Source organism: Pseudophryne corroboree, unplaced genomic scaffold, assembly GCF_028390025.1.
Source record: "Pseudophryne corroboree isolate aPseCor3 unplaced genomic scaffold, aPseCor3.hap2 scaffold_961, whole genome shotgun sequence".
Lineage (NCBI taxonomy): Eukaryota > Metazoa > Chordata > Amphibia > Anura > Myobatrachidae > Pseudophryne > Pseudophryne corroboree.
Window position 1 is genome coordinate 82031 of NW_026970541.1, and position 21747 is coordinate 103777.

The 21747-nt window shown below is 47.7% G+C and overlaps 1 protein-coding gene and 1 long non-coding RNA gene across 2 annotated transcripts; one reads left to right on the forward strand and one right to left on the reverse strand.

Moving 5' to 3' along the window:
• Positions 1 to 7531: 7531 nt before the first annotated feature.
• Positions 7532 to 8627, forward strand: LOC135048410 (uncharacterized). The gene is made up of 3 exons (XR_010240297.1): positions 7532 to 7899; positions 7983 to 8166; positions 8440 to 8627. It is a non-coding gene; the product is annotated as an uncharacterized LOC135048410 (long non-coding RNA).
• A 713-nt stretch (positions 8628 to 9340) lies between these two features.
• On the reverse strand, positions 9341 to 12164 carry LOC135048409 (uncharacterized; the record flags this gene model as incomplete). Its single annotated transcript, XM_063955537.1, has 5 exons — positions 9341 to 10386; positions 10462 to 10590; positions 10680 to 11219; positions 11296 to 11815; positions 11985 to 12164. Coding segments are annotated over 5 exons (1920 nt in total), but the record flags the coding sequence as incomplete, so codon positions are not given.
• Positions 12165 to 21747: the final 9583 nt, after the last annotated feature.

The window sequence follows — 21747 nt, forward strand, 5'->3', positions numbered from 1 at the left end:
AACCTTTATTTTATACAATCACCCTTTTTTCCCTTTAAAATTGCAAACACCTGTGTCAAATGAGTGAGAAAAAGCTTCTGACAAATTTTATTCAGCTGTTTTTAACTTAACGAGCCTCCTCCAATCAAGCCAATTAAACAATAAAGCTATATAAAGAGAACCTTTTGGGAAGTGTCTCTATCAGCCAGGATTAAGGACCAGCAAGTCCGAAACGCGTTGGAAAACAATCTGTGAGTGAAGCCCTGACGTCATCCCACCTGCGCCGAACAGGTGTAAAGACGGGAGCGCGTGCACCAGCATTGGGACCAGCCGGCAGGACGCGATCCGCAAGAAAGAATTACAGTCTGGACGTGACTGAAAGGTAGGCAGCAATAGGGATAGTTAGCTAGACGTCCCAACTGCAGCCGCAGTACGGACAAAAGTGCCGGCATTTATAAAAAGGACTCCCACACAGGACCACTCACATTAGCACGAAAGTGCTGTAAACATTTCTCACTAACCATTTTTTCTTTTCACAGGTGTTTGCAGAAAAATTATTTTTCATTTTAATTTATTATTATTTTCTTTTTCCCTTATTTTTTCATACATCTTAAGCGCTCCTTTCACTCCGTTTTACTGTCTCCTGCGGAGCCCGTCTATTCCCCATGGTCCTTACGGAGTCCCCAGCATCCACTACGGACTGCGAGAAATAGATTTACCGGTAAGTAAAATCTTATTTTCTCTCTGCCTATACATTAATCTCTCTATACATTTCTCTATCTATCTGTATATTTCTCTGACGTCCTAAGTGGATGCTGGGACTCCGTAAGGACCATGGGGAATAGCGGCTCCGCAGGAGGCTGAGCACAACTAAAAGCTTTTGGTCTAACTGGTGTGCACTGGCTCCTCCCCCTATGACCCTCCTCCAGACCTCAGTTAGAATCTTGTGCCCGGCTGAGCTGGATGCACACTAGGGGCTCTCCTGAGCTCCTAGAAAAGAAAGTATATTTTAGGTTTTTTATTTTCAGTGAGATCTGCTGGCAACAGACTCACTGCTACGAGGGACTAAGGGGAGAAGAAGCGAACCTACCTGCTTGCAGCTAGCTTGGGCTTCTTAGGCTACTGGACACCATTAGCTCCAGAGGGATCGAACACAGGACCCGACCTCGATCGTCCGGTCCCGGAGCCGCGCCGCCGTCCCCCTTACAGAGCCAGAAGCATGAAGATGGTCCGGAAAATCGGCGGCAGAAGACTTCGGTCTTCAACAAGGTAGCGCACGGCACTGCAGCTGTGCGCCATTGCTCCTCATGCACACCTCACACTCCGGTCACTGATGGGTGCAGGGCGCTGGGGGGGGGAACCCTGAGCAGCAATATGAATACCTTGGCTGGCAAAAAATCACAATATATAGTCCCAGAGGCTATATATGTGATAAATACCCCTGCCAGAATCCATAAAAAAAGCGGGAGAAAAGTCCGCCGAAAAAGGGGCGGGGCTATCTCCCTCAGCACACTGGCGCCATTTTTCCCTCACAGCTCCGCTGGAAGGATCGCTCCCTGGCTCTCCCCTGCAGTTTCAAGCTGCAAAAGGGTACAAAAGAGAGGGGGGGCACTAAATTTAGGCGCAGCAATATATATATATAAGCAGCTATAAGGGAAAACACTCAGTTATAGTGTTAATCCCTGTGTTATATAGCGCTCTGGTGTGTGCTGGCATACTCTCTCTCTGTCTCCCCAAAGGGCTTTGTGGGGTCCTGTCCTCTGTCAGAGCATTCCCGGTGTGTGTGCGGTGTGTCGGTACGGCTGTGTCGACATGTTTGATGAGGAGGCTTATGTGGAGGCGGAGCAGATGCCTATAAATGTGATGTCACCCCCTGCGGGGCCGACACCTGAGTGGATGGTTATGTGGAAGGAATTACGTGACAGTGTCGACTCCTTACATAAAAGGTTTGACGACATACCAAATATGGGACAGCCGGCTTCTCAGCCTGTGCCTGCCCAGTCGTCTCAAAAGCCATCAGGGGCTCTAAAACGCCCGCTACCTCAGATGGCAGACACAGATGTCGACACGGATACTGACTCCAGTGTCGACGACGATGAGACTAATGTAACTTCCAATAGGGCCACACGTTACATGATTGAGGCTATGAAAAATGTGTTGCACATTTCTGATGTTACCCCAGGTACCACAAAAAAGGGTATTATGTTTGGAGAGAAAAAACTACCAGTTTTTCCTCCATCTGAGGAGTTAAATGAAGTGTGTGACTTCCCCCGATAAGAAACTAGTAATTTCTAAAAGGTTACTAATGACGTACCCTTTCCCGCCAGAGGATAGGTCACGTTGGGAAACATCCCCTAGGGTGGATAAAGCGCTCACACGCTTGTCAAAGAAGGTGGCACTACCGTCTCCGGATACGGCCGCCCTAAAGGAACCTGCTGATAGAAAGCAGGAGGCTATCCTGAAGTCTGTGTATTCACACACAGGTATTATGCTGAGACCAGCTATTGCTTCAGCATGGATGTGCAGTGCTGCAGCTGCGTGGTCAGATTCCCTGTCTGATAACATTGATACCCTTGACAGGGACACTATATTGCTAACTGTAGAGCATATTAAAGACGTAGTCTTATACATGAGAGATGCACAGAGGGATATTTGCCAACTGGCATCAGGGGTACAAGCTGGAATTCGAGACGTCTCCCCCTCGCCGTTTCCTCAAATCAGCCTTGCCAACTACTCCCCCAGACAGGGAGGCGGTGCTGGAGGCGATTCACAAGCTGTACTCCCAGCAGGTGATAACCAAAGTACCCCTCCTTCAACAGGGACGGGGTTACTATTCCACAATGTTTGTGGTACCGAAACCGGAAAGGTTCGGTGAGACCCATTTTAAATTTGAAATCCTTGAACACTTATATAAGAAGGTTCAAGTTCAAAATGGAATCGCTCAGGGCGGTTATTGCAAGCCTGGACGAAGGGGATTACATGGTATCACTGGACATCAAGGATGCTTACCTGCATGTCCCCATTTACCCTCCTCACCAGGAGTACCTCAGATTTGTGGTACAGGACTGTCATTACCAATTTCAGACGTTGCCGTTTGGTCTGTCCACCGCACCGAGGGTATTTACCAAGGTAATGGCCGAAATGATGATACTCCTTCGAAAAAAGGGAGTTATAATTATCCCGTACTTGGACGATCTCCTTATAAAGGCGAGGTCCAGGGAACAGTTGTTGATCGGAGTAGCACTAGCTCGGGAAGTGCTACAACAGCACGGCTGGATCCTGAATATTCCAAAGTCGCAGCTGGTTCCTACAACGCGTCTACTGTTCCTGGGGATGGTGCTGGACACAGAACAGAAAAAGGTGTTTCTCCCGGAGGAGAAGGCCAAGGAGTTGTCATCTCTAGTCAGAGACCTCCTAAAACCAAAACAGGTGTCGGTGCACCACTGCACGCGAGTCCTGGGAAAGATGGTAGCTTCTTACGAAGCAATTCCATTCGGAAGGTTCCATGCAAGGATCTTTCAGTGGGATCTGTTGGACAAGTGGTCCGGATCGCATCTTCAGATGCATCGGCTGATAACCCTGTCTCCAAGGACCAGGGTGTCGCTGTTGTGGTGGCTGCAGAGTGCTCATCTTCTAGAGGGCCGCAGATTCGGCATACAGGACTGGGTCCTGGTGACCACGGATGCCAGCCTTCGAGGTTGGGGGGCAGTCACACAGGGAAGAAACTTCCAAGGACTATGGACGAGTCAGGAGACTTCCCTACACATAAATATTCTGGAACTAAGGGCCATTTACAATGCCCTAAGTCAGGCAAGACCCCTGCTTCAACACCAGCCGGTGCTGATCCAGTCAGACAACATCACGACGGTCGCCCATGTAAACCGTCAGGGCGGCACAAGAAGCAGGATGGCGATGGCAGAAGCCACAAGGATTCTCCGATGGGTGGAAAATCATGTGTTAGCACTGTCAGCAGTGTTCATTCCGGGAGTGGACAACTGGGAAGCAGACTTCCTCAGCAGGCACGACCTCCACCCGGGAGAGTGGGGACTTCATCCAGAAGTCTTCCAAATGATTGTACACCGTTGGGAAAGACCACAGGTGGACATGATGGCGTCCCGCCTCAACAAAAAGCTAAAAAGATATTGCGCCAGGTCAAGGGACCCTCAGTCGATAGCTGTGGACGCTCTAGTGACACCGTGGGTGTACCAGTCGGTTTATGTTTTCCCTCCTCTGCCTCTCATACCCAAGGTACTGAGAATAATAAGAAGGAGTGGAGTAAGAACTATACTTGTGGTTCCGGATTGGCCAAGAAGAGCTTGGTACCCAGAACTTCAAGAAATGATCTCAGAGGACCCATGGCCTCTGCCGCTCAGACAGGACCTGCTGCAGCAGGGGCCCTGTCTGTTCCAAGACTTACCGCGGCTGCGTTTGACGGCATGGCGGTTGAACACCGGATCCTAAAAGAAAAGGGCATTCCGGAGGAAGTCATTCCTACGCTGATTAAAGCTAGGAAAGATGTGACCGTAAGACATTATCACCGCATATGGCGAAAATATGTTGCTTGGTGTGAGGCCAGGAAGGCCCCAACGGAGGAATTTCAGCTCGGTCGATTTCTGCACTTCCTACAGTCAGGAGTGACTATGGGCCGAAAATTGGGTTCCATTAAGGTCCAGATCTCGGCTCTGTCGATTTTCTTCCAAAAAGAACTGGCTTCACTGCCTGAAGTTCAGACTTTTGTTAAAGGAGTGCTGCATATTCAGCCCCCTTTTGTGCCTCCAGTGGCACCGTGGGCTCTCAACGCGGTGTTGGATTTCCTAAAGTCACATTGGTTTGAGCCACTTAAAACCGTGGAGCTAAAATACCTCACGTGGAAAGTGGTCATGCTGTTGGCCTTGGCGTCGGCCAGGCGTGTATCAGAGTTGGCGGCTTTGTCATGTAAAAGCCCTTATCTGATTTTTCATATGGATAGGGCGGAATTGAGGACTCGTTCCCAATTCCTTCCTAAGGTGGTTTCAGCTTTTCATGTGAACCAACCTATGGTGGTGCCTGCGGCTACTCGGGACTTGGAGGATTCCAAGTTACTGGACGTAGTCAGGGCCATGAAAATATATATTTCCAGGACGGCTGGAGTCAGGAAAACTGACTCGCTATTTATCCTGTATGCACCCAACAAGCTGGGTGCTCCTGCTTCTAAGCAGACTATTGCTCGCTGGATCTGTAGCACGATTCAACTTGCACATTCTGCGGCTGGACTGCCGCATCCTAAATCTGTAAAAGCCCATTCCACGAGGAAAGTGGGCTCTTCTTGGGTGGCTGCCCGAGGGGTCTCGGCTTTACAACTTTGCCGAGCTGCTACTTGGTCGGGTTCAAACACATTTGCAAAATTCTACAAGTTTGATACCCTGGCTGAGGAGGACCTTGTGTTTGCTCATTCGGTGCTGCAGAGTCATCCGCACTCTCCCGCCCGTTTGGGAGCTTTGGTATAATCCCCATGGTCCTTACGGAGTTCCCAGCATCCACTAGGACGTCAGAGAAAATAAGAATTTACTCACCGGTAATTCTATTTCTCGTAGTCCGTAGTGGATGCTGGGCGCCCATCCCAAGTGCGGATTGTCTGCAATACTTGTATATAGTTATTGCCTAACTAAAGGGTTATTGTTATGAGCCATCTGTTCGTGAGGCTCAGTTGTTGTTCATACTGTTAACTGGATATAGTATCACGAGTTGTACGGTGTGATTGGTGTGGCTGGTATGAGTCTTACCCGGGATTCCAAATCCCTTCCTTATTGTGTCAGCTCTTCCGGGCACAGTTTCCCTAACTGAGGTCTGGAGGAGGGGCATAGAGGGAGGAGCCAGTGCACACCAGGTAGTCCTAATTCTTTCTTAGAGTGCCCAGTCTCCTTCGGAGCCCGCTATTCCCCATGGTCCTTACAGAGTTCCCAGCATCCACTACGGACTACGAGAAATAGAATTACCGGTGAGTAAATTCTTATTTTTTCTATATTACTCCATTTATGCATTTTTCTATATTTCTAAATATTTTTTAAACTATACATTTATGGGGTATATGCAATTGCTGTCGAATTCCTGAAATTGTCGAATTTCGGGACTTTTTCGCCAAAAAAAAAAAAAAATTCGACAATGCAATCCAGTACTTTACGCTAAAAAACGGACATTCAAAATTCGACTTTTGGAAATTCGACTTTTGTCAAATTCGACTTTTTTTGCAATGGTACAAATGCTGCAATTTGACCAAAGTCTATTCAATGGAAGTTTGGAAATTCGACAACAGTGCTTTTAGACCGCAAATTCGACATTTTCAATCCGCCACACTTTGGTGGGTGAAACTAATAAAAAAAATGTAAAACTCTTTTTTTTTTGTGTTTTTTTTTTTGGTAATAGCATATCTATTTATATTAGGAGGGATTAGGTACTTGGTTTGTCTTTTTTGGAGGCACAAGTATTATTTAATTGATTTTTTAAAAGAATATTTTTTTCTTCACTCTCCTGAGGGAAATGTACCCATGATTCCACAGTTTTACCCAGGATACACTTCTGCAAAGCACCTCCTATCTCCTCACTCCCGGTGTGAGACATTCAGGGAGAAGTAGCCATTACAGTCAGCTCTGTTGTGGAATCGTTTTTTTAGGAAAATTCCTGCGTTTTAAAACACATTCCTATTTTTGTACTGACTACAATAATGGAGCCATTCTCTGACCAGATTGTGATGTTCATGCTGGCTGCAAGCATGGAGGAAGAGAGTGCTGGTGAACATCAGGATCAAGATCAGCAAATGTCTGCATTGGGTGAGCCAGTATTGCGGGTTTCATTTCCACGTCCACGCCAGTATCGCACTAGGCGTGAACTGGAGGATCTCAGCGAGTTCGAGGTGATACAACATTATCGCTTATCGACTCGCGACATATATTCGCTGTACGCTCTGTTGGAGGCTGACCTGGAACCTCGGGCACGGTCCAACCGTGCAGTCAGCGGTTTCCAGAAACTGCTGGGTACGTTACATTTTTTGGCGTCAGGCACATTCCAGCCTACACTGTCTCAAACATGCGGTTTTTCACAGTCGACACTGTCGCGCTGTATAACCCAGGTCATTAGGGCTTTCCGCAAATTGACGATCCAGTACATCACATTTCCAGAGACGGACAGCGAATGTCGTGAGATCAAATTAGGCTTTTTCACCAAATACAAATTTCCCAATGTGCTGGGAGCGATTGACTGTACCCACGTGCAGATCAGACCGCCACGGAATTCAGAAGAATGTTTTCGGAACCGAAAACATTTCCATTCCCTGAATGTACAGGCGGTCTGTGATGTTAACATGAGATTTTTGAACATTTTTGTGGGATTTCCTGGATCGTCTCACGACTCCTTCATCCTAAGCCAGTCATCGCTGTTTGACAAGTTCGAAACAGGAAACATGCCTGGTGGCTGGCTGTTAGATATGTATTTAAATTGTTTTTATTTTATATTATTTTATTATTTTTTTATTATTTTTTAGATTAACTACCATTTTTTTCCTTTTCTATATAGGTGATGCGGGTTATCCAAACAAATCGTGGCTCTTGACCCCATTGTCTAATCCTGTTGGTAGAGCAGAAAAACGTTACCAAGAGACACACATTGCATCGAGGCAAATAATTGAACGTGCCTTCGGTGTACTTAAAAGCCGGTTTCGATGTTTAGACACTTCCGGCGATGCTCTTTTGTACTCACCGGCGAAGGTTTGCGGCATGGTAAATGCATGTTGTATTTTACACAACATATGTGTCGCAAACCGTTTGCCGGTGACTCTTCGTCGCAGTGCTTTCCGACGCGGGAACCGTTCTTCTGCTGTACCGGTGGGTATGGATGAAGGAGATGATTCCCGGCGGACAGTGATACAAAACTTTTTTTCGGTTGCCTGTGAGTATACTTATAACATTTGTATTATTGTGTAAACTGACATTGTAATATTCTAAAAAAACTTCTTTATTTATGTATTTCAGAGTTTTACGTCCTGTTGATGTGCATTCCCAGGCCTGTTTTGTCCTGTTGACGAATCGTTACCCCCTGTTTTCTCCTGTTGTTGGTTTGCTGCAAATTTTGGACCATTTTATCCAACTCTACCATGGGCGACCTACTTGTGATGTGGACCTGACCCTCCGCCATGTAGCAGACAACCCCCCTCAGGTGAGATGTATTTCCCTAAACTCCCTCTTGTCCAAAATCACCCCGGCATGTCCAAAGTGCAGCCCTCCGGCATTTGCAAAACTGCACATCCAATCATGCCCTGATACAGCAATGCTTGTCCGGGAATGTTTGGATGTGTAGTGACGCAAGTGCCGGAGGATTGCATTTGGGCCCACTGTAACCTGCTTGTGTCGTGTTGATTGTACCTCTTCTTTTCAGGACCAGGGTGACACTTTACCATTAGCTGGAACCTCATACTGTTCTCTTCCACAGGTCTTGCGGTGTTTCCTTCCCAAGTGGCGTGGATGTGAAGAGACACACAGTTCCCCTGATGTTCCATGTGCGACCTACTTCTGTACAATTCAACTTCATATCAAATATTTTTTAATAAAAACCACAGAAAACTTCTCTTTTTAAAAATTTATTGAAGAAAAATTGTAAGGTAATAAAACAAAAAAGTAGTTTGTTATTCTTTATATTCTTTTCTTGTGTAGATAGATATCTGTGGGGAAAAGAAAAAAAGTATATTAAGTAAAGACACTAAAGTCATGTTCATTTCTTTCCCAAGAACATTTGTGGAACCACACAGCCCAGCATGACCCATTGCTGGGCTGTGTGGTTCCACAAAGGCAGGCGGTCCAAAGTGGAATAGTGGCGTCAGTGGTCAGCACTTTGACACGCTAACATTTGTGGAACCACACAGCCCAGCATGACCCATTGCTGGGCTGTGTGGTTCCACAAAGGCAGGCGGTCCAAAGTGGAATAGTGGCGTCAGTGGTCAGCACTTTGACACGCTAACATTTGTGGAACCACATAGCCCAGCATGACCCATTGCTGGGCTGTGTGGTACCACAAAGGCAGGCGGTCCAAAGTGGAATAGTGGCGTCAGTGGTCAGCACTTTGACACGCTAACATTTGTGGAACCACATAGCCCAGCATGACCCATTGCTGGGCTGTGTGGTTCCACAAAGGCAGGCGGTCCAAAGTGGAATAGTGGCGTCAGTGGTCAGCACTTTGACACGCTAACATTTGTGGAACCACACAGACCAGCATGACCCATTGCTGGGCTGTGTGGTTCCACAAAGGCAGGCGGTCCAAAGTTTCTAGAATATATACATTGAAACATTGCTCTACTCACCTTGGTACGCACAACACGAACTTATGCCATCCACTTCAATTTTCCACCCAATCCTATGAATAAGCCAAAAACACACACTAGTGAATAGTAAATTCACACAACAGTGAAAGCCTATTGTACACCATTACAAAAAGGATTTTTTGGGTAAAAGAGTGGTATCAGAATTGCTCTTTGGCCCATCATACATGTAGCCACAAGGAGCTTTCATCCGTTACCACACGCGCCCGCATACATGCCCGCGCATGTATGCCTACACAAAGCTCCTTGGTAGTACCCGGTCACGGGTGGGGAAGCCCAACAAAGAAAAAACAATAGTAAGAAAAAAAAAAAACTAATGGGAGGGGAAGAAAGGGATACATGAAAAACATAGAAGTAAATAAAACAATGCGACCGGGCTTATGGTGGAAGTCTGTCCGGATCCTGGTGTTCCTCCTGAGTGTGGGGTGTCGATGTCCTGGGAGGCTGGGTAGTACGTTGACTGGGCCTCTGTGCCCATGCGGCTGTAGATGTGGCGGCCGGTGGTGGAGGCATCTAGTGGGTGGGGTACATCCCTGTATATCCCTGGTACATCTGTGACTGTCTGTACTGGGATGGTAGTTGAGGAAGGGTACGAGGCGTCCTTGTGGCTTGTGACTGCGGAAATGGATCACCAGCGTGTTGATGAGCTGGTTCTGGGAGCTTGTCATAGATCATCTGCAGTGTGGTTGCGATGAGCTGTTGGCTGGATGAGGATTGTCGATGGCTCTCCGACATGTTGGTATTGCTGTGTGCCAGACATGTTGTGTTCTCCACGAGCCGGCTCATGGATTCGGCCAGAATGTGAAGAACGTCCATAGTCTCCCTATGATCTTCCATTCTGACCTGTAGCATTGTGGCCGTGCTGTCGGCAAGAGCCTTCTGCATTTCAAGCAGACTGTTTGACATCTTCTCCATTGTCCTCTCAATGTTGTCCCGTCTGCTTCCAACGACATTTGTGTACGTATCCTGGCGGGAAGTAATCTCCGATGCCAGGGTGTGAACCCTCTGAACAGTTGAGGGATTCTGCCCTTCCTGGACGTCTGCCACCACTTGCATTTGGGCAGCTGAAAAGAAAATTAGAAAATTTAATACACATTCATCATACATTTGTTTGAAGGCTCACAATTCTATTTACTCACACAGGGATGTAGCAACTGCAGCCTGCTGCACTTCCACCTCGTCATCCTCTGACGACTCCTGTAGGAGGAGATCCGGCCTGTAGTAGGAACCAATTCCCGAAGCTAGTCCGCTGCTGGTCCGTGGCACCACTGTTTGCAAAATAATTTTTTGTTTAAGTTAATAAACTATACAAAACTGCTGAACCCCCCCCCCACACCCCAAAAAATTAAATACAAACCTTCTCCATCCTGTGGTGCCGCTGCTCCAGGAGCTTCACTTGTCCTCGTATCTGAAGACTTTTCAAGGGTCTGGCTGGATACGTCTGCACGGCTGTCCTCAAACCCAAGAAAAGTCTCGTCTGTTAACCCTGTAGACTCAAACAGATCGGGTGATGGGTCCACAAGGGTTGTGTCTTGAGGCTCTTCAGTCACAGTCCCAGAGCTCCTGGAGATACGACGATCTGGTGATGACCTGCGCGCAGGAGCTGTAGTTTGGCGCCCATCTTGTGGTGTGGTCGCCGACGGTGTATGGCGCACAGGTGAAGTTCTGTGCGCTGATGTCTGGCCCACAGGTGATAGTCTGCGCGCCGACGTCGTCTGGTGCACAGGTGACAAACTGTGCGATGACGATCTGTGGCGCACAGGTGAAGATCTGCGCGCTCCTGATGCTTGCTGCGCAGGTGTCGGCCCGCGCGCTGCTGTCGATGCCTGCTGCGCAGGTGTCGGTCCGCGCGCTGGCGATGTCCTGCGCGCAGGTGATGTCCTCTGGGCAGGCCTGTCTGAAAAAAAAATAATCACATTAGCAAGTACAAAACAATTTTTTCGTTAATACAGCTCATCTGAATTTATTCTTACCATCAGGCCTCCTTTTGGACTGCTTATCTCCCGCCTTCTTCCGTCTTCTGGGCAGTTCTTCCTCCTTGGGAAAGCCAGCAGGACGGCTAGAGTCCACACCTCCGCGAACTCCTTCGACCATGGCAGGGTTCATGCGCCTTCTAATAACATTCTCCCAGGGTAGCCACTTCAGGTTGAGAGCCGGTCCACCTCCCGTAGCGGTCTCATGTCGGCGCTGAATCCCCATCTTCTTTTTGGTCTGTCTGCGGCAATCACTGTACCGCTTCATGCAGTTTCTGGTGCTCCGGCGGTTTCCAGATACTGCAGTGACTTGGCTCGCGATGGCATCCCAGATGTTTCGCTTTGTCCTAGCTGCTGTGGTCTGTGCCCTTGGTCCATACAGAACGTCGTAGGACCTGTCGACGCCATCCACTAGAGCACAGTTTTCCGCCTCAGTGTATCTGGGGCCACGCGGCTTTTTCGGTCCTGCATCTTCACCAGAGGCTTCCTCCTCCGACTGCTCCTCTGGCTGGCTTCTTGCCTTTAGGGATTGAAAAAAAACAAAAACATGCATTTAATAAGATCGGTGTGTACCTGTGAGTGTCAGTATCCCTGGCATTGCGCACATATACCTGTAGGTGTGCATGGCAGTGCGCAAACTAGGGTGGGTCAAGTTGGATGCTATTTGTGTCTGCAGGTGTTGTCAGTACCTTTCTACTAGGCTTTTTCTTAGTCTTCTCATGGGCCCTTGACGACCGCGGCTGGTCACTGCATGCCTGGTCGGTCGTATCCCCCTCCTGGGTCGGCTCCCACTCCTCGTTGCTATGCAGGGATAGATCCGAGTGGGTGGGGGAAGGGGGGGGATCGGGGCTGCTTGTCCCTTGACATCTCTGTTTTAAAAAGACAAAAATAAAAAAAAATTATATATATTTAAAAATTTAACACATTACATAATTAAATGCAATCACATCATGCTGCTGGGACCCCAGTTCTCAAGCAGGACCAAAGCACAAAACAAAACAAAAAACAAACAAAAAAAAACCCTGTACAAGCATCCCTGCACATACTGGAAATCAACCATGGCTGACACACAAAATGGCTGACACACCCAAAATGGCTGACACACCCAAAATGGCTGACACACACTAGCCAAAAAGCACCCCTGCACACTCAGGAGGTACACCAGAGCTAAAAGAGGAGGAAAAAAACATGTTTGGCATACAACAGACACCACATGTCGGCCGCATGGCCGACCAAACTTGCTCCAAATCACCCCAAACTAACCGAAAAGCATCCCTGCACTAGAGATGAGCGCCTGAAATTTTTCGGGTTTTGTGTTTTGGTTTTGGGTTCGGTTCCGCGGCCGTGTTTTGGGTTCGACCGCGTTTTGGCAAAACCTCACCGAATTTTTTTTGTCGGATTCGGGTGTGTTTTGGATTCGGGTGTTTTTTTCAAAAAACCCTAAAAAACAGCTTAAATCATAGAATTTGGGGGTAATTTTGATCCCAAAGTATTATTAACCTCAAAAAACATAATTTACACTCATTTTCAGCCTATTCTGAACACATCACACCTCACAATATTATTTTTAGTCCTAAAATTTGCACCGAGGTCGCTGTGTGAGTAAGATAAGCGACCCTAGTGGCCGACACAAACACCGGGCCCATCTAGGAGTGGCACTGCAGTGTCACGCAGGATGTCCCTTCCAAAAAACCCTCCCCAAACAGCACATGACGCAAAGAAAAAAAGAGGCGCAATGAGGTAGCTGACTGTGTGAGAAAGATAAGCGACCCTAGTGGCCGACACAAACACCGGGCCCATCTAGGAGTGGCACTGCAGTGTCACGCAGGATGTCCCTTCCAAAAAACCCTCCCCAATCAGCACATGATGCAAAGAAAAAGAAAAGAAAAAAGAGGTGCAAGATGGAATTATCCTTGGGCCCTCCCACCCACCCTTATGTTGTATAAACAAAACAGGACATGCACACTTTAACCAACCCATCATTTCAGTGACAGGGTCTGCCACACGACTGTGACTGATATGACGGGTTGGTTTGGACCCCCCCCAAAAAAGAAGCAATTAATCTCTCCTTGCACAAACTGGCTCTACAGAGGCAAGATGTCCACCTCATCTTCACCCTCCGATATATCACCGTGTACATCCCCCTCCTCACAGATTATCAATTCGTCCCCACTGGAATCCACCATCTCAGCTCCCTGTGTACTTTGTGGAGGCAATTGCTGCTGGTCAATGTCTCCGCGGAGGAATTGATTATAATTCATTTTAATGAACATCATCTTCTCCACATTTTCTGGATGTAACCTCGTACGCCGATTGCTGACAAGGTGAGCGGCGGCACTAAACACTCTTTCGGAGTACACACTTGTGGGAGGGCAACTTAGGTAGAATAAAGCCAGTTTGTGCAAGGGCCTCCAAATTGCCTCTTTTTCCTGCCAGTATAAGTACGGACTGTGTGACGTGCCTACTTGGATGCGGTCACTCATATAATCCTCCACCATTCTATCAATGTTGAGAGAATCATATGCAGTGACAGTAGACGACATGTCCGTAATCGTTGTCAGGTCCTTCAGTCCGGACCAGATGTCAGCATCAGCAGTCGCTCCAGACTGCCCTGCATCACCGCCAGCGGGTGGGCTCGGAATTCTGAGCCTTTTCCTCGCACCCCCAGTTGCGGGAGAATGTGAAGGAGGAGATGTTGACAGGTCGCGTTCCGCTTGACTTGACAATTTTGTCACCAGCAGGTCTTTCAACCCCAGCAGACCTGTGTCTGCCGGAAAGAGAGATCCAAGGTAGGCTTTAAATCTAGGATCGAGCACGGTGGCCAAAATGTAGTGCTCTGATTTCAACAGATTGACTACCCGTGAATCCTTGTTAAGCGAATTAAGGGCTGCATCCACAAGTCCCACATGCCTAGCGGAATCGCTCCGTGTTAGCTCCTTCTTCAATGCCTCCAGCTTCTTCTGCAAAAGCCTGATGAGGGGAATGACCTGACTCAGGCTGGCAGTGTCTGAACTGACTTCACGTGTGGCAAGTTCAAAGGGCATCAGAACCTTGCACAACGTTGAAATCATTCTCCACTGCACTTGAGACAGGTGCATTCCATCTCCTATATCGTGCTCAATTGTATAGGCTTGAATGGCCTTTTGCTGCTCCTCCAACCTCTGAAGCATATAGAGGGTTGAATTCCACCTCGTTACCACTTCTTGCTTCAGATGATGGCAGGGCAGGTTCAGTAGTTTTTGGTGGTGCTCCAGTCTTCTGTACGTGGTGCCTGTACGCCGAAAGTGTCCCGCAATTTTTCTGGCCACCGACAGCATCTCTTGCACGCCCCTGTCGTTTTTTAAAAAATTCTGCACCACCAAATTCAAGGTATGTGCAAAACATGGGACGTGCTGGAATTTGCCCATATTTAATGCACACACAATATTGCTGGCGTTGTCCGATGCCACAAATCCACAGGAGAGTCCAATTGGGGTAAGCCATTCCGCGATGATCTTCCTCAGTTGCCGTAAGAGGTTTTCAGCTGTGTGCGTATTCTGGAAAGCGGTGATACAAAGCGTAGCCTGCCTAGGAAAGAGTTGGCGTTTGCGAGATGCTGCTACTGGTGCCGCCGCTGCTGTTCTTGCGGCGGGAGTCCATACATCTACCCAGTGGGCTGTCACAGTCATATAGTCCTGACCCTGCCCTGATCCACTTGTCCACATGTCCGTGGTTAAGTGGACATTGGGTACAACTGCATTTTTTAGGACACTGGTGAGTCTTTTTCTGACGTCCGTGTACATTCTCGGTATCGCCTGCCTAGAGAAGTGGAACCTAGATGGTATTTGGTAACGGGGGCACACTGCCTCAATAAATTGTCTAGTTCCCTGTGAACTAACGGCGGATACCGGACGCACGTCTAACACCAACATAGTTGTCAAGGACTCAGTTATCCGCTTTGCAGTAGGATGACTGCTGTGATATTTCATCTTCCTCGCAAAGGACTGTTGAACAGTCAATTGCTTACTGGAAGTAGTACAAGTGGGCTTACGACTTCCCCTCTGGGATGACCATCGACTCCCAGCGGCAACAACAGCAGCGCCAGCAGCAGTAGGCGTTACACGCAAGGATGCATCGGAGGAATCCCAGGCAGGAGAGGACTCGTCAGACTTGCCAGTGACATGGCCTGCAGGACTATTGGCATTCCTGGGGAAGGAGGAAATTGACACTGAGGGAGTTGGTGGGGTGGTTTGCGTGAGCTTGGTTACAAGAGGAAGGGATTTACTGGTCAGTGGACTGCTTCCGCTGTCACCCAAAGTTTTTGAACTTGTCACTGACTTATTATGAATGCGCTGCAGGTGACGTATAAGGGAGGATGTTCCGAGGTGGTTAACGTCCTTACCCCTACTTATTACAGCTTGACAAAGGGAACACACGGCTTGACACCTGTTGTCCGCATTTCTGGTGAAATACCTCCACACCGAAGAGCTGATTTTTTTGGTATTTTCACCTGGCATGTCAACGGCCATATTCCTCCCACGGACAACAGGTGTCTCCCCGGGTGCCTGACTTAAACAAACCACCTCACCATCAGAATCCTCCTGGTCAATTTCCTCCCCAGCGCCAGCAACACCCATATCCTCCTCATCCTGGTGTACTTCAACACTGACATCTTCAATCTGACTATCAGGAACTGGACTGCGGGTGCTCCTTCCAGCACTTGCAGGGGGCATGCAAATAGTGGAAGGCGCATGCTCTTCACGTCCAGTGTTGGGAAGGTCAGGCATCGCAAACGACACAATTGGACTCTCCTTGTGGATTTGGGATTTCAAAGAACGCACAGTTCTTTGCGGTGCTTTTGCCAGCTTGAGTCTTTTCAGTTTTCTAGCGAGAGGCTGAGTGCTTCCATCCTCATGTGAAGCTGAACCACTAGCCATGAACATAGGCCAGGGCCTCAGCCGTTCCTTGCCACTCCGTGTGGTAAATGGCATATTGGCAAGTTTACGCTTCTCCTCCGACAATTTTATTTTATGTTTTGGAGTCCTTTTTTTTCTGATATTTGGTGTTTTGGATTTGACATGCTCTGTACTATGACATTGGGCATCGGCCTTGGCAGACGACGTTGCTGGCATTTCATCGTCTCGGCCATGACTAGTGGCAGCAGCTTCAGCACGAGGTGGAAGTGGATCTTGATCTTTCCCTAATTTTGGAACCTCAACTTTTTTGTTCTCCATATTTTATAGGCAGAACTAAAAGGCACCTCAGGTAAACAATGGAGATGGATGGATTGGATACTAGTATACAATTATGGACGGACTGCCACGGTTAGGTGGTATAAAAAAACCACGGTTAGGTGGTATATATTATAATAATAATACAATTATGGATGGACGGACTGCCTGCCGACTGCCGACACAGAGGTAGCCACAGCCGTGAACTACCGCACTGTACACTGGTTGATAAAGAGATAGTAGTATACTCGTAACAACTAGTATGACACTATGACGGTATAAAGAATGAAAAAAAAACCACGGTTAGGTGGTATATATTATAATAATAATACAATTATGGATGGACGGACTGCCTGCCGACTGCCGACACAGAGGTAGCCACAGCCGTGAACTACCGCACTGTACACTGGTTGATAAAGAGATAGTAGTATACTCGTAACAACTAGTATGACACTATGACGACGGTATAAAGAAAGAAAAAAAAATACCACAGTTAGGTGGTATATATTATAATAATAATACAATTATGGATGGACGGACTGCCTGCCGAGTGCCGACACAGAGGTAGCCACAGCCGTGAACTACCGCACTGTACACTGGTTGATAAAGAGATAGTAGTATACTCGTAACAACTAGTATGACACTATGACGACGGTATAAAGAAAGAAAAAAAAATACCACAGTTAGGTGGTATATATTATAATAATAATACAATTATGGATGGACGGACTGCCTGCCGACTGCCGACACAGAGGTAGCCACAGCCGTGAACTACCGCACTGTACACTGGTTGATAAAGAGATAGTAGTATACTCGTAACAACTAGTATGACACTATGACGACGGTATAAAGAAAGAAAAAAAAATACCACAGTTAGGTGGTATATATTATAATAATAATACAATTATGGATGGACGGACTGCCTGCCGACTGCCGACACAGAGGTAGCCACAGCCGTGAACTACCGCACTGTACACTGGTTGATAAAGAGATAGTAGTATACTCGTAACAACTAGTATGACACTATGACGACGGTATAAAGAATGAAAAAAAAACCACGGTTAGGTGGTATATATTATAATAATAATACAATTATGGATGGACGGACTGCCTGCCGACTGCCGACACAGAGGTAGCCACAGCCGTGAACTACCGCACTGTACACTGGTTGATAAAGAGATAGTAGTATACTCGTAACAACTAGTATGACACTATGACGACGGTATAAAGAAAGAAAAAAAAATACCACGGTTAGGTGGTATATATTGTAATACAATTATGGATGGACGGACTGCCTGCCGAGTTCCGACTGCCGACACAGAGGTAGCCACAGCCGTGAACTACCGCACTGTACTGTGTCTGCTGCTAATATAGACTGGTTGATAAAGAGATAGTATACAATACATACAACAATATACTACTATACTGGTGGTCAGGCACTGGTCACCACTAGTCACACTGGCAGTGGCACTCCTGCAGCAAAAGTGTGCACTGTTTAATTTTAAATTAATATAATATTATGTACTCCTGGGGGCTCCTGCTATAACAACCTGCAGTGCTCCCCAGTCTCCCCCACAATTATTATAAGCTTTGCCTTTTATACATTGATGTGCAGCACACTGGGCTGAGCTGAGTGCACACAGACTGAGTCACACTGTGTGACTGGCTGCTGCTGTGTATCGTTTTTTTTCAGGCAGAGAACGGATATAGCAGAGAACGGATATATTATATTAAAATAAATAAAAGTTAACTAACAACAACTGCACTGGTCACTGTGGTAAACTCTGTCTGACTCTGCACAATCTCTCTCTCTCTTCTAATCTAATTTCTAATGGAGAGGACGCCAGCCACGTCCTCTCCCTATCAATCTCAATGCACGTGTGAAAATGGCGGCGACGCGCGGCTCCTTATATAGAATCCGAGTCTCGCGAGAATCCGACAGCGTCATGATGACGTTCGGGCGCGCTCGGGTTAACCGAGCAAGGCGGGAGGATCCGAGTCTGCTCGGACCCGTAAAAAAAACATGAAGTTCGTGCGGGTTCGGTTTCAGAGAAACCGAACCCGCTCATCTCTACCCTGCACACTCAGGAGGTACACCAGAGCTAAAAGAGGAGGAAAAAAACATGTTTGGCATACAACCGACACCACATGTCGGCCGCATGGCCGACCAAACTTGCTCCAAATCACCCCAAACTAACCGAAAAGCATCCCTGCACACTCAGGAGGTACACCAGAGCTAAAAGAGGAGGAAAAAAACATGTTTGGCATACAACCGACACCACATGTCGGCCGCATGGCCGACCAAACTTGCTCCAAATCACCCCAAACTAACCGAAAAGCACCCCTGCACACTCAGGAGGTACACCAGAGCTAAAAGAGGAGGAAAAAAACATGTTTGGCATACAACCGACACCACATGTCGGCCGCATGGCCGACCAAACTTGCTCCAAATCACCCCAAACTAACCGAAAAGCATCCCTGCACACTCAGGAGGTACACCAGAGCTAAAAGAGGAGGAAAAAAACATGTTTGGCATACAACCGACACCACATGTCGGCCGCATGGCCGACCAAACTTGCTCCAAATCACCCCAAACTAACCGAAAAGCACCCCTGCACACTCAGGAGGTACACCAGAGCTAAAAGAGGAAGAAAAAAACATGTTTGGCATACAACCGACACCACATGTCGGCCGCATGGCCGACCAAACTTGCTCCAAATCACCCCAAACTAACCGAAAAGCATCCCTGCACACTCAGGAGGTACACCAGAGCTAAAAGAGGAGGAAAAAAACATGTTTGGCATACAACCGACACCACATGTCGGCCGCATGGCCGACCAAACTTGCTCCAAATCACCCCAAACTAACCGAAAAGCACCCCTGCACACTCAGGAGGTACACCAGAGCTAAAAGAGGAGGAAAAAAACATGTTTGGCATACAACCGACACCACATGTCGGCCGCATGGCCGACCAAACTTGCTCCAAATCACCCCAAACTAACCGAAAAGCACCCCTGCACACTCAGGAGGTACACCAGAGCTAAAAGAGGAGGAAAAAAACATGTTTGGCATACAACCGACACCACATGTCGGCCGCATGGCCGACCAAACTTGCTCCAAATCACCCCAAACTAACCGAAAAGCATCCCTGCACACTCAGGAGGTACACCAGAGCTAAAAGAGGAGGAAAAAACATGTTTGGCATACAACCGACACCACATGTCGGCCGCATGGCCGACCAAACTTGCTCCAAATCGCCCCAAACTAACCGAAAAGCATCCCTGCACACTCAGGAGGTACACCAGAGCTAAAAGAGGAGGAAAAAAACATGTTTGGCATACAACCGACACCACATGTCGGCCGCATGGCCGACCAAACTTGCTCCAAATCACCCCAAACTAACCGAAAAGCATCCCTGCACACTCAGGAGGTACACCAGAGCTAAAAGAGGAGGAAAAAAACATGTTTGGCATACAACCGACACCACATGTCGGCCGCATGGCCGACCAAACTTGCTCCAAATCACCCCAAACTAACCGAAAAGCATCCCTGCACACAAAAGGAGGTACACCAGAGCTAAAATAGGAGGGAAGAAACATGTTTGACAAACAAACACCACAACATGTCGACCGCATTGCTACCGACACACACTAAAATCAGCCCAAACTAGCCAAAAATCAATCCTGCACATGCTGGAGGTACACCAATGTAAAAGCAAGACCCAAAAAGTCATTTTAAGAAAAAAAAAAAAACTTGAAAAACTACCCCAAAACACAAAAATCCACAAAAAAATGCAGCAAAACAAGCAGGAGCTATACACATACCCAAACACCCCATGTACACCTCATGGCAACCCCCACTACACAAACACATACATGCAACACCAGACCCACATGTGGTACTTACCTACAAATGCTGTAAAAGCTCAGAAAATGGCTCTCCTCCGGGGTAACAGGTATCCTCCTGTCTGTCCTGGAATAAAGCCTGCTGGGGTGTCCAAACGATACCACAGCAAACAACCAATTTGCTAGCTCTGCACCTCCTCACACCTCTCTGCAGGTTCACAAAATGGCTGCAGAGCACGCAGCAAACAAGCCCTAATAAAGGGCTGCTTTTGGCGGGAAGTCGAATTCGGGACGCCCACTACTCGCCGATTGGGCCGTTATCCGCCAAGGGGTGTGTCGAATCCGTTATGCATTGCATATGGTGAATTCATGGTCCCGGCGGCAGGGCTGCGGCTGTCGAGTGCTGGCGAATTTTTAAACGGGCGGAAAAAAGGCGCGATTCGCCCAGGATCCTATATCTTACATTAACCTATCTCTCCAACTATACATTTTTTCTATCTATGAATTTCGCTCTCTGATGATACATTATACATTTTTCTACCTCTCGATATATTTTTCTAACTATACATTTCTCTTACTCTCTACATATACATGTTTCTATCTATAAATTTCTCCCTATCTTTATATCTATTTTTCAAACTACTCATTTATCTATACATTTTTCTATCTCCCTAACTATACATTTCTCTAACGTCCTAAGTGGATGCTGGGGACTCCGTAAGGACCATGGGGAATAGCGGCTCCGCAGGAGACTGGGCACATCTAAAGAAAGCTTTAGGATTATCTGGTGTGCACTGGCTCCTCCCCCTATGACCCTCCTCCAAGCCTCAGTTAGATCTTTGTGCCCGAACGAGAAGGGTGCACACTAGGGGCTCTCCTGAGCTTCTTAGTGAAAGTTTTAGTTTAGGTTTTTTATTTTCAGTGAGACCTGCTGGCAACAGGCTCACTGCATCGAGGGACTAAGGGGAGAAGAAGCGAACTCACCTGCGTGCAGAGTGGATTGGGCTTCTTAGGCTACTGGACATTAGCTCCAGAGGGACGATCACAGGCCCAGCCTGGATGGGTCCCAGAGCCGCGCCGCCGGCCCCCTTACAGAGCCAGAAGGCAGAAGAGGTCCGGAAAATCGGCGGCAGAAGACGTCCTGTCTTCAACAAGGTAGCGCACAGCACTGCAGCTGTGCGCCATTGCTCTCAGCACACTTCACACTCCGGTCACTGAGGGTGCAGGGCGCTGGGGGGGGGCGCCCTGAGACGCAATAAAAAACACCTTGGATGGCAAAAAAAATGCATCACATATAGCTCCTGGGCTATATGGATGCATTTAACCCCTGCCAAAATACATAAAAAAACGGGAGATAAGGCCGCCGATAAGGGGGCGGAGCCTATCTCCTCAGCACA